This window comes from Alexandromys fortis, unplaced genomic scaffold (assembly GCF_014885135.2).
Source record: "Alexandromys fortis isolate MF-2015 unplaced genomic scaffold, M_Fortis_MF-2015_v1.1 scaffold_119, whole genome shotgun sequence".
NCBI classification, from domain to species: domain Eukaryota; kingdom Metazoa; phylum Chordata; class Mammalia; order Rodentia; family Cricetidae; genus Alexandromys; species Alexandromys fortis.
Window position 1 is genome coordinate 816,654 of NW_026067991.1, and position 12,513 is coordinate 829,166.

Genomic DNA, 12,513 nt, shown 5'->3' on the forward strand with positions numbered 1-12,513 from the left:
GGAGGTTCAGAAGTGTTACACCCAGGGCAGTTGCTCCCAAATGTTATACACTAGACTCGAACCCAGGTTCTAGGCTTCAAGCCACACACTTTTACCTAGGGCATTTCCCTGGAGCACCCAAGAAAGACTGTTAGAGGCAGGAAGGGCAGTGAGCAAGTGTGAGAAACAGTGTCCCCAGCTACAGGACCTGAGAAGACAAGGGAGGGAGGGAGCGGACAGATGGGAGCACCTCTTCTCCAGCCTGAGGCTTCCTGGGCTGGGTAACAGAAGCCAGGTGGCACTTCATTCCACCAGAGGAGATTGCTTAATTGGGGCTTTTTAACAGTAATCACTCCCAATAAATGAAACAAACGACTTTAATTTGGAGCACATTAAGTTAACAGCAAGCATGGCACCAGTTGACATGGCCTGGCTCAGCCCCTGCCCCTCCCCGCTCCTCACAGAGCAGTGCTACTAATGGCCCTGGGCCAAAGGCAAAGTTCTGAACAGAGGCGGTGTGAGGAAAGCAGCTGGGGTGCTAGCTCAGTCCTGTGATGAGGATGCAGGAGCTCCCTGTGGGTCAGCAAGACAGCGGAGGGGGAGGGAGGGGGCAGGGTGTGCTCCTTGCTTCACCAGTTAAGAGGGTTGGGGTGAACCCGAGATGGGGGATTCCCAACACACTGACAGTCAACGACCTGAAGCTCCTGCAGCTAAGCCACCAGCTCTGCCAGGGCTAAAAGCCGGCACAGCACCTGTCTCCACAGACACGGTTCCCAATTTTGCAGCAGGATCCTGCCCCGTAACAAGGCAAGGGCACGCCCGGTGGGAGCGCTGCAAGGCCTGCTGGGTAGCACCAGGCTGCGCCCCAGAGCCAGGACCAGGAAGAACACGACCTTCCTATCTGCATTCCCTCTACCTGGGCACCAGACCCAGATGCTCTGGAGGCCCATTAACCACATTCAAACAGCCTCATCAACCCGGTTTACACTGGACAGGAAGGCAGTCTTTAGTCCCCCTTCCTAAAGCCCCAGTGGCAGGGCTGGTGAAAGCGAGCATTCCCTGGGGACCCGAAGACCAGGCACAAAACGCACCTACACGGTAGCACAGCGACCTCTAGTGGCAAACTAGAGTCAGTGGTCCTACTGCCCAGGCTTTCCAGAAGCTTGCACTGTGCCTGGGCTCCTCCTCAGGCAGGCCTGGTGATCCCCAAGAAAACTGTAGACTCAAAAGTCCTACAACGGTCTTCCGATGGACATCTCGAGCAAAAGACAAGGACGTGGGCCACCCAAGGCACACAGTTCCCCAGTACGGACCCTGGCATAGAACAGCTGGGATGCTAGCCCAAGGTAGATATGATACCTAAGAGACCAGAGGCGGTATAAAGGGAAGCCAAACGCAGGACTGCAGGGTCCAGCAACCACGTTCTTCACATTATACAGGTTTCTAAGGATGTTACAGAGAGGAAGGGGAGAGTGAAAGTAGTTGGGAGGTTGCTATGTTTGTAAAAGACATCTGGGTTGTCATGGTTTGGATATGAAATGTCCCCTAAACCTCATTTGCCGAAGGCTCAATCCCCACAGCAGTGTTCTTAGGCAGGACTGATGGACTCATAGTCTGGTGGTATTACAGGGAGGTGGAGGTGGTGGGGACTAGAGCAGGGCATATGAAGACGTAGGCCACTGGGGAAACTGCTGGCCCTTGGCGCTAACCTCTGCTGTAAGCGGCCTCACTGCTCCCTCCTGTCATAACTGCCACCTCACCTCAAACCGGCAGTGATTCATTACGTTTCCCTTGTTCTTCGTGCGTGTTCTGCCACAGTGACCAAGCGTGGCTAAGGAAAAACTGGCACTGAAGAGAAGTGGCATTGTCACTGCATCTGACCTTGAGAGGGTCAGGGAGAAGAAGCCCAGGACCGCTGTGGACAGAGCTTACTGGTGATTTCGTGAACTCAGAACAGACGCTCATAGCAACACCCAGGTAAAGGGATGAGGGTCCCACCCCGCTGGTGAGTTAGAAGCACTATTCCTAACCTTCAGGCTATTCATAGAAAACTCTGGAAAAGAATTTGCCTACATTCTGTCCCTGCTCAGAGATTCTGAGTGAAGCTGAGCCTCACATGGCATGAGAATTCATCCAGGGAGTTGAGTGTCAGGGTTCTGCCTGCATTCACAGTGCCAGTCGAAGCAAAAGGCAAGCTTGCTTTTTAAAAAGTTGTGTTGCGGGAGGTCCTTCCGCCCCTCCAACCAATAGCTGCTAAGATACCAGCCCATTGGGGCGTGGTTTCTCTCCCTTTAAAAAAAAAAAAAACGGCTACTTCCTCCGCTCGCTCTCTTCACTTCCTGCTCCTCCAGCGACTAGACTCCGTTCCTGGTTGCGCAGAGGGCTGTTGTCTGGGACGGTGATCTATAAGTTTTTCCTCTTTAAATAAATACCACCCTTTTAATCATAATTCCAAACTGGTGTGGCACTGTTCGTGACTTACGCCTTCAAAGTTGTACTTCAACAATAGGTCAAAGGTGAGTAGCTGAGGAAATGAGCATTAAAAAGAAGCAGGGCAGCAAGATGGCCCGGCAGGGAGAGGAACTTGCTCTCACACCTGAGTTTGGTCCCTGGGATCCACACAGGGCTGCTGTGACATGGACACCCAGACCGACCCCCCCCCACACACACACACACATTCTATAGGTAAGTTTATAAACTGTGGTTGCTTTTAAAGATGCTAACTAAGTACCTTGGCATCAGGACAGCAGGAAAGCTGTCTTGAGGGAGTCTCAGGAACTGACCAGCCCCTATCCACTGAGACCTAGAAGAGACTTCCTGGCTGCCCTGCTCACGAAAGATCGTGGAGTTAAATGACATTTGGCCATCCAGATTCTCAGAAGCCGTGAGTCCAGCTACTGCTCCAGCTGAAGGCAGACGCTGGCATGCTCTGTGTGGTGCACAGAATGTGCAAATTATGGGGCAGACAGCCCTTGAGAGGGCCAGACATGAAATCCCATGTTCCATTGGAGACTCTAGGAAGTTAGAGACCCAAGAACATGGGCCACTAGCCAAGAAAAGTAACAAGCAGCAAGCACAGCCAACCCAGGAGCAATGTCATATGGCCTGGAGAGCTGTTAGGTAAAGGGCTCCCCAGGTACTTCAATGCTCGGCTCATGCCATGTGCCTCATATGCCAGAAATGGCCCTGCAGACTGGGGTTCACTGTGGCCCCACCACTCCTCTCTATGCTTCACCTCCCCTTTAGGAATGGGAATGTTCCCTACTCTATCGTGGCTGGAAATATGTAACCTTTTAGACTTTACAGGGGCTCAGATCTAGAATTCACCTTGAATCTCAGACACTTTGAACCTAAATTTATTTTTCTTTGGCAATATTGAAACTGTTGAGCCTTTGGAGGCTCTTGGTAATGGATTCATTTTGCAGTGTGAGTCAGAAATGAACCTGTGGGCGGGGATAGAGATGGAATGTTGGGGTTTGTATATGAAACGCCTTCTCTAAGAGCTGGGGGTGAGGGAGTAACATGTCTATATAATTTCAGCATGCAAGAGGCAAAGACAAAAAAAATCAGCTCAAGGCCATCCTGACTACATAACAAGTTTGAGGTCAGCCTGGGCTACACGAGAAAGGAATGAGTGCAAGAAAGGAGCAAGGAGGAGAGAAGGAGGGAGAGGGAGAAAGAAAGGAAAAAGCAAAGAAGAAATCTCCCTGCAATGGAATATTCTTAGGTGGCATGACTTCAGGGAAGTGATTCAATCATTTGGGTTCTGACCTAACCAATGAACAACACATAAACCAACAGTACTATTGGTAGGTGTGGGAAAGCAGACGTGGGGCCTAGTTGGAAGAAATGGGTCCCGGGGGATGTGCCCTTGGAAGGTCTCCCCTGTCTCTCTCTCCTCTTCCCCTTTCCTCTGCCTCCATTGTATACCCCCCTTCCCAACTACCAAAAGGTGACCAGCTATCCCCTCCACACCTCTGCACCCCAATGTTCTGCCTCTTCGTAGGCCCATAGCAACCAGGGGCTGAGATCCCTGGGACCATGAGCCAAAAGCCGGCTTTGCTCCTCCCCCAACTGCTCCCCGCCTCTGGTGGAAACATTAACCAGCAGAGTGAGTGTGTAACACTGCCAAATACATTTACACAACCGCCCTTATCAGCACGTGATCACCTCGTTAGTCACCAGGAAAATGCAGTCCAAACCAAATCAAACCCACCCAGTGACTAAGATAAACCACAACACGCACAGGTGAGAGTGTAGCCAGCAGGACCCCACACCGCCTGGAATAGTGAGCCACAGCTGCCTTGAAAACATCTGGCCCTTCTACTCCTAGGTTATATGTACCCAAGATCTGAGAGCATGGATACCCCCAAAACAGGTGTTCACAGCAAGCCTGTTTACAACAAACAAACCAAAGTAAAACTGATAACTATGTAACAGAGAATATCCACACCATGAAATACTACCTAATTACAAAAAGCAACAAAGTATTGACATGTTACAAAGTGGACGTTACAAAGTGGACCTTAAGAATGTTATGGTGAGTGAAAGCCAACCCCCTCAATCATATAAGGAAACAATTTTATATAGTCCATTACAATAACCATTCAAGTTAAAAAATGTTTCAATTTTAAAAAGCGTAGGGCCAGGAGAGGTTGTCCAGTGATTAAGGGACACTGCTTGCTCCTCAGAGGGCCTGACTGATTTCCAGCACCCGCACTGAGCAGCTCACAACCACAACCCCAGCTGCAAGGAGATGCAACGCCTCACTTGTGCACATAGCCATGCACAGACCCACAGATATGTACATAATTAGAATAACCTTTTAAAGATTAACGAGGGAGTGTGACAGATGTGGGATGCACATGCATGCTATGAGCACATGTGGAGGCTGGAGACCAAGTCCACAGAGTCGGTTCTCTACTCCACTTTTACATGGGTCTGGGAAGTACACTCATGTCAGGTTTGCACAGCAAGGGCTTTCACCTGCTGAGCCTCTGGCTGGCCCAACAACAGACTAGTACTGCTTTCTGGAGGCTGAAGAGGGAAGGAGACCAGGGAGCACTGGGTATGGAATTAGGTCACGGAATTGCTTGCTTTAAGTTGGTAAGTTTTTAAGATGGTAAGTTATAGATCTACAGTATATCCCACCCTTAGTTGTGGTGGTTTGAATGAGAATGGCCCTCATAGGCTCAAATATTTGAATGCTTAGTCACCAGCTGTTGGAGAAGGGTCAGGATTAGGAGATGTGGCTTTCTGGGGGTAGGTGTGGCCTTGCTGGAGGAAATGTGTCACTAGGGGTGGGTTTTGAGGTTTCAAATCCTATGCCAGGCTGTGTGTATTCTCACTCCCTCAGCATGAGTTACTCAGTTCTGCCTTTACTATAAATACAGACCTAGAAACACCTCACTGCACCCACACTTTTTCCTGGTCACTTCCTAATGACCCTTGAGCACCTGCCCAGGACATGCTGAGCTCTGAAGGAAGAGCGATGGCTGCAATCTCTTGGATGTCTTGGATTTGGTCCACTTGGCAGAAGGATGGAATACACCAGGAACTGGGCTGAGACCACAAAGGGGACAGAGAAGCAAGCTTCAGGATCCCTGTAGCTCTGCTGTGTCCACCACAGGACCTCCTGCTCCATCTCACACCCTTCCCCATCACGCCCACTAGCTCCTACTGCAGAGGACGCTCAGGTCATGGATGACTGGAAGAATCGACTGCCCACCCATGCAGGGAGGTTAGTGGCTGTCCTGCTTCTCATGTTGCCACCTAAGGGGCATTGGTCACTTGTGACTCAGGATTGGAAAGTGTCATTTGTGAATTCCCAAACCCTGACAGATAGAAAGGGTAAGGCCATCCTGCCTTCTAGGGATATTCCAGCAGGAGAGAAAGACCGCAAACAAGTCCATCGGTCAGGTCAGTTACTTTCTCAAACATCCGGGCAGGCTGGCACTTCAGCCCCTCTCCCAGTCCTCTCTGAAGAAACCACTCCTCCAGGGAGTTCCTCTCCCCTTCCCTCAGTCTCTGCTCCCACATCTTAGCAGGAAGCCTTCTCTGGCCACCTCCACAGTCAAGTTCCCACCCTGGACACCTGAACACACCTTAGCTCCTTGTCCTGCTTTGCTTTTCTCTTACTTGGTTATTTGTTTAACGTCTGTCCCCACACACATTTCCAAGAGCTGGGGCTGGGGGGAGGGGTGCTGTTCTGTTCTTATGGGTCATAGGGACCCAGAGCAGTGCCTGGTCCAGGGTAAGCGGTCTACATCTGCGGAACAGATGGGCAGACAAATAAGTATGGGCCACAAGAGCCACACACGGATGACAGGAAAGAAAGGGGCTCAGAACAGGAGTGGTGGCGTTTGAGCAGACATCAGGGTGACAACAAAGGAGAATGCTATAAGGAACAGCACCGCAGGGGTCGACAGGCTCTGCGGGGAGCAGGGCTGCTTTCCAGGTCTGTTCACCAGGCTTAGTTTCCAAGAAGACAGCAGAGGAGGGCAGCATTGTAAAGCTGGATCCAAAAGCAAGGCCACAGAAACACTGGTCTGAACACAAAGCAACACAGACTTGCTGCTTCAAACTTCAACAGCCATCCTGAAGCATGACGACAAGGGCTTACCCTGGGGAGGGCGAGAGTGATCTAGAAGGAACCTCACATCTGCATGGGCTCTCACGGGAGCCAGAAATGCCTCCCTCTAGCCCAAGCGTGGTTACGCCAGCTTCCTGTCAGACATTCCTGGTACACCCCGTCAAATCCAATACAGCAAGGAGAGCTGAGGGAAGTTCAATCCTATCTAGGTGTGATGGTGCACACTTACAATCCCAGCACCAGGAGACTAAAGCAGTGGGATTTTGAGTTCTAGGCCATCTTGGGCTACAGAGCAAAACCACATTGGGGGTGGGGCAGGGGACAGGAGTCTTGATCTAAGTTCTACAAGTGTGCAATTCCACTTGACAGAGAGACAGGGAGGGACAGGATTCAGAAGTAGATCCACAGAAATCCCCTCCCCCTGCCTTTTAAGCTCTAGGAGGATAAGCTAGAGGAAGAAACCAAGGCCAGCTGCCAGGGTTCCAGGATGCTGGATGTGCCAAGGGGCACAAGAAGCTTAAATGGGAACGATATGGTAAAAGTGGCAAGGTGACAATAGCAATGCTACCCGCGTTGGCAAAGGTGGCTTGGATAAAAGGGAGCTGCCAGTCAACAGGCAGAGAATGCCTGCTTGACACCAGACAACCTGTTCCCCAGGGCGGGCAGCAGAGGCCAGGGAGCCTGAGCTGACTCTGCGGTCAGCAGGAGGGCATCAGGTTCATCCCAGGAATGCCTGCACCACCCCATTTAAATGCACATTCTGGGCACCACCCAGGGCAGTCTGGACCAGGCACTGGGGGAAGACACAGGACTCTAGTGAACACGTGACTCCTGAGGAGTAGGAAGATGGGCTATCCAAGCAGCTCCTCCATTGGTACCTGGGACACAGCAGGTTCAGACATTTAGTTATAAGAATTCCACAGTAAAAACATAACAAGAAATTTTTTCTGTAATTGTCAAAATGAGATTTTTCTAATTTTATGAAAAATGTTTCACCTAATATTTAATTAATCAAAACATAGCCCAAGGTTGCTAATAATGTTCTCCATTTCTGGTGTTTATCACTTGAAGGTGGCCTGGGAAGGCACCTCTGAGCATGGATACATGTCCTGTGCTAGCTCACTATAGCCTTGAGGATATCTTGTGGACATGACGGAGTCACAGGGTTCTCTCTGGGAGAAGCCCACGCTGTTTCTAGAAGGCTGTGTGTCAAGGAGCCACTTTCCCCTTCCCTCTAGTTCCAACACAACATCCCCAGAGTAAACTGTACTCTGGACTTGTCTTACAAGAGAAAGGTGATCCTTAAAAGAGACAAACTGTATTCCAGGGCTCTCCCACCTCAAGGCCACCTCAAAGCCAGTTACTCCCCAGTGGCCTTGGCGAGTTTCTTCACTTCTGTGGTCTGCTCCTGAAGATCCCTTCTAGCTGACTGAACCTGTTTGAGAAGTTCTAATTTCCTTCCTCCTAATCCATGCTGAAAGAAATAGCTCCCTGTATAAAAAACAATCACATGCCCGGGTCAGAGGCTAGGGATGTGGCAGCAAAGAGACGTCAGGGCCTACATTCTTAAGAAGTTCACAGACAGGGCTGGGGTGAGGTAGAGCATTTGCCTAGCACTATAGACCTGAAGGACAGAGCCGGCAGAGGAGAAGGCAGGAGGGAACGGCTTGTGATGTGAGGAGTGTCCAAAGCCTAGGAAGAATTAAATCACAAGAAGCGAATTAATCCTGCTTTTGAGGGAGAGGCATCATTTATTTAGCACAGGAACAAGTTCACAAAATATGAATTCATAAACAATGGGAGCAATGTGACCCCAAGATTGATAAACCTTTATCTGCCCAATGCTGTCTGGTTAGAACAGTGGCTCTCAACCTTGCTAATACAGTTCCTCGTATTTTGGGGACCCCAACAGTTTCATTGCTACTTCATAATTGTAATTTTGTTATTGTCATGAATCATAAGTAAATATCTATGTTTTTCAGTGGTCTTATGTGACCCCTGTGTGAAAGGGTCATTCAATCCCATAAAGGGGTTACAGCCCACAGGTTGAGAACCACTGGGTTAGACCCACTGGCTCACACTAGCTCCCACCTTCATACTTCACAGGGAAGGTGGCAGTCCCTTAAGGTCATTTGCAGTAGTCTCCAAGTTTTGTGTAAGGGCTTGTGGCTGTCAGATGGGCCCCACAGAGCAGGAAGCATCATGTCCTCAAGACATGGCCTATGCTCTTGAGGCCAATTGTGTGGCAAGGATTGTGTAGGGGCAGCCGACATGACACAGGACAACAGCAGGAAGGACCAACAGGAAAGGACAATGACATACTCTTCAGTTGTGGGTGCCTTGCACACCTCCAAGGAGGTAATGGAGGAGGGGCCATCTCACACATGCAGGCTGAAGGCTGGCTGTGCTTCAGCTGGGGATGAAAGGGGGAACAGATCTGGAAATGCAGAGTAGGCCCAAGCTGCTACCTCAGCAGGTGGCCACACCATGCTGGTCTTCGAGGTGACCTGGTGCAATCCAAGATCTGTCTAGAGTGGCCCCAGGGCCTTCTCCCTTGAAACAGGAAAGCTTCTCCGTCAGAGCCCGGAGGACCAAACAGGGTAGGCTGAGCTACCTCTGAAATTCCAGATCAGTAAAGCAGGAAGGCTCTGGAACAAATCCGCCCATCAAAGTGGGGCACAAGGGCCTCTTAAACAGCCAGAAGCTCCTAGGCCTCCTACAGGACGAAAGTCCAGCCCAGGTACCCTTTCCTTACCGTAGCAGTTATCCTGACGGACTCATCCGCCCAGTGCAGAAAATGTATCTTCAATGCTATGAGGGGAAGCAAGATTGGAAGCTATGAAGGACTGGACATGGAAGGTTCCCGGAGAGGGAAGAAGGGACATTCTGGGTGAAGACAGCTTGTGTAAGGCCACCTTCAATAGCGTTAGGAAGCGTGGTGCGTGACACACAAACAATGGAGCCCTCAGGAGTATTCGCACGAGTGTGAGGCCAGCCTGAGCTCCACAGTGAATTCCTGGGACAGCTTAGACGACAGTGAGATCCGGACGTGAGGGGAGCCACCTGGGCTACAAGCACCTATAATCCAGCACTCAGGAGACAAAGGCAGGGAGACTGTGAGTTCAGCTGCCCTCCTGATGTACATAACAAGATGGTGTCTCCAAAAAATAAAATAAAATAAAATGAGGACATTGGCACATTTATGGGAAAGGGAGGTGAAGTCAGAGAATAAAACCAGGCTGACAGCAGAGCCTCACCAAGCAACTGGGGCGTGACAATGTACTCAGCTACAGACCCCTGAACCTAGCATGGCCCTGGCAGCAGCTCCTGATAGTCACCAAGCTAGGCACAGGCACAGGGAATATTGTTCCTGCCTTCCTGTTCTTCCACCACCATCAGATGCCATCCTTTAAGATAGCCTACCCCATTACCCAATAAGCAGACTCTGGACCCCTCTACACAATACAGGATCAAAACAGGGCAAGCAAGTTGACAAGGAGAACCAGCACACTAGGTCAAGAGTCCAATCCCGGACAGGCAGAGGCAAGTGATAAATCAGAAGATGAAAGACGTGGGAGCTGCCAGGAAGGCAGGCTGGTGGGTTCATATCTGCATCTCTTTGAGCTTTCTCTTCCCCTGGAGGAGGAACCTGCGGCCTCTCTAACTGGTTCATGTCCTTAAGGGCAGGAAGGAAAAGAGCACAGAGAGGACACGAGATGGTTTCCAAGGAGAACCAAAACGATTGCAATACCCTGACTTCTACTGAGGAATTCCAGTTCAACCACGACTTCTAGAGGCTTCTCCCAGACCCTGTCCGGCACACTTTGCTCAGAAAGATGACTACTGGTGTCTTCAAAATGAACAGTTCCCTCCTCGGAATATTAAAAGGAACGTAGACGGTGAAGGCACTTCTTAGGCATGCTGGGAAGCTAGCAAAATGGGGCAGGCTGATTCTCCTGCTGAATGAAGCGGGAGATGGACTAGTTAACAAGGCAGATCCCCTTCGGCTCAGCTGAGCTAGTCTGGTTCTGGGACACGCCCCCAGACCAGATCTCCAGCATGCTGGGCATGCATGTGCTGGGCATGCATGCGCCGGGCAAGGTGGAGGGAATCAGACAGACTACAGGCATAGGAAGTGGCCAGCGCTCACCGTAGCCGCCAAAAACTGCTCAGAGTGCAGGCAAGGGCCACCCACTGCTCACCTTGCACTTGAAGCCGGCGGCGGGCGGCAGGAGCTCCCGCAGCAGGGCCTTGGCCACCTCGCGGCTGGCCTCCTCGCTCACGAAGTGGAGGTTAAGCACCTCGTGCGCCTCGAACTTGGCGAGGCGCAGCAGCGAGCGCAGCGCCACCCGGGCCTTGGCCTGCAGCGCCGCGTTGTGCTCCGCCTTGGTGAACATCATCAGCAGGTGGTAGTCCACCGGCACGGCCGCGCCGCTCTCCAGGCTCTTGGCCTTGGCGCCCGAGGCCGGCACCGCGGAGCCCCGGGCCAGGTCCAGCGGGGGCAGCGTAGGCGCGGCGACCCCGGCACGGGCCTCCTTCAGCCTCTTGGTGGCGCTGGAGAAGGTCTCCCGGCCCGAGCCCAGGTAGTAGAAGGCGCACACCGCCAGCGCCGCGGCCAGCAGCAGCGCGCAGTAGTGCGAGCGCAGAGCGCCCAGGCGCGCCATGGCCCGAGCGCACGCGGCCCCGCCTCGAAGGAGGCCCATGCACCCCAACCCGCGGCCCAGCAGCCGGGCCCGCTCACACCGGCGCTCGAGGGCCCCCAGCCCCGCAGCCGGCGGCGGCCATGGTGGGGGCGTGGCCGCGCTGCCCCGAGCCAATCGTGAGCGTAGCTGCCTGAAAGGCGGGACCACCGCAGGCCCCGCTAGGTCCTAGGTTCCGAGGGATTAGACTCGCGATGGCTCCTTCGTAGTTTGGCTGCCAGACTTGAGACCCGCGGACTGAAGCTAGAAACTAGACAGGGTCGACCTACTCGGCTCAGAGGGCTAGGGAGGGAAATACCAGCTAGGCTGGGTCTTGAAATTACACCCCAACGTAGGATAATACTGAACTTAAACTCATAAATGCAGAACTCAAAAACATTAACTTTTCTCCACATTTCTCTTCTTGTTTTTTAGAAGCTTTAGCTGCCTCTCCAGCCTTTTAAGAATCTAGCTGGAGAGCCGGGCGGTGGTGGCGCACGCCTTTAATCCCAGCACTCGGGAGGCAGAGGCAGGCGGATCTCTGGGAGTTCGAGGCCAGCCTGGTCTAGAAGAGCTAGTTCCAGAACAGGAACCAAAGCCTCGGAGAAACCCTGAATTGAAAATTCAAAAAAAAAAAAAGAATCTAGCTGGAGCCAAAACATTTAAACCAGAAAGTTCCTTCCTGTTTCACACAGACGTTTACAACACCCCAAATGAAAATGGCTTCGCCATCCCACTTAGCACCTCTGGTATAACCCAGAGAATATGTGCGGCCAGCAGAGGGACCTCGCTGTCCAAAACATCATCCTCCCTTCTGAGAGTCCCTGAGGACCATCAGTATTGTTTAATACTGAATACTTGAAACCCTCAACCGAAAGCCTGAAATGTCCCAGAAAGGTTTTTTGAAAATTTTTAACTGGGGCACACTGAAGTAACTAGCCTGTGGCCATTTTAACATCAATCAGACAAAACTAGAAGGACAAAAGTTCATTAACTTCAAATTTCTAAGACGTGATGATAGACCAAGCGTTCTGAAGTTAATTTCTGCATACTTGAAAGAGGTGGAGGTGAAAATGCACGAAAATCCCACGTTTATGGCACACCTTTCTCCCGCGTGGACGGGGCTCACCTGTCCCAGCATCACAGTCATCTTCTGCTCTGCCCTTTTCTATCAGAGCAACACTTCCGAAAAGCATCTGCCACCCCGGAGCAACACTTCCGAAAAGCATCTGCCGTCCCAAACAGGCCCGAGGGACCCCAGGT

At 51.6% G+C, this 12,513-nt stretch overlaps 1 protein-coding gene across 2 annotated transcripts in view; it reads right to left on the reverse strand.

Moving 5' to 3' along the window:
* The window catches only part of Xxylt1 (xyloside xylosyltransferase 1), a 129,583-nt gene extending 118,220 nt beyond the window's left edge, over window positions 1-11,363 (reverse strand). For both annotated transcript variants that reach the window (XM_050159881.1, XM_050159882.1), the window contains exon 1: window positions 10,774-11,363. In XM_050159881.1, coding sequence (XP_050015838.1) covers window positions 10,774-11,274 — 501 coding nt within the window. In that variant the 5' untranslated portion in view covers window positions 11,275-11,363. The remainder of the gene's footprint in view (window positions 1-10,773) is intronic.
* Window positions 11,364-12,513: the final 1,150 nt, after the last annotated feature.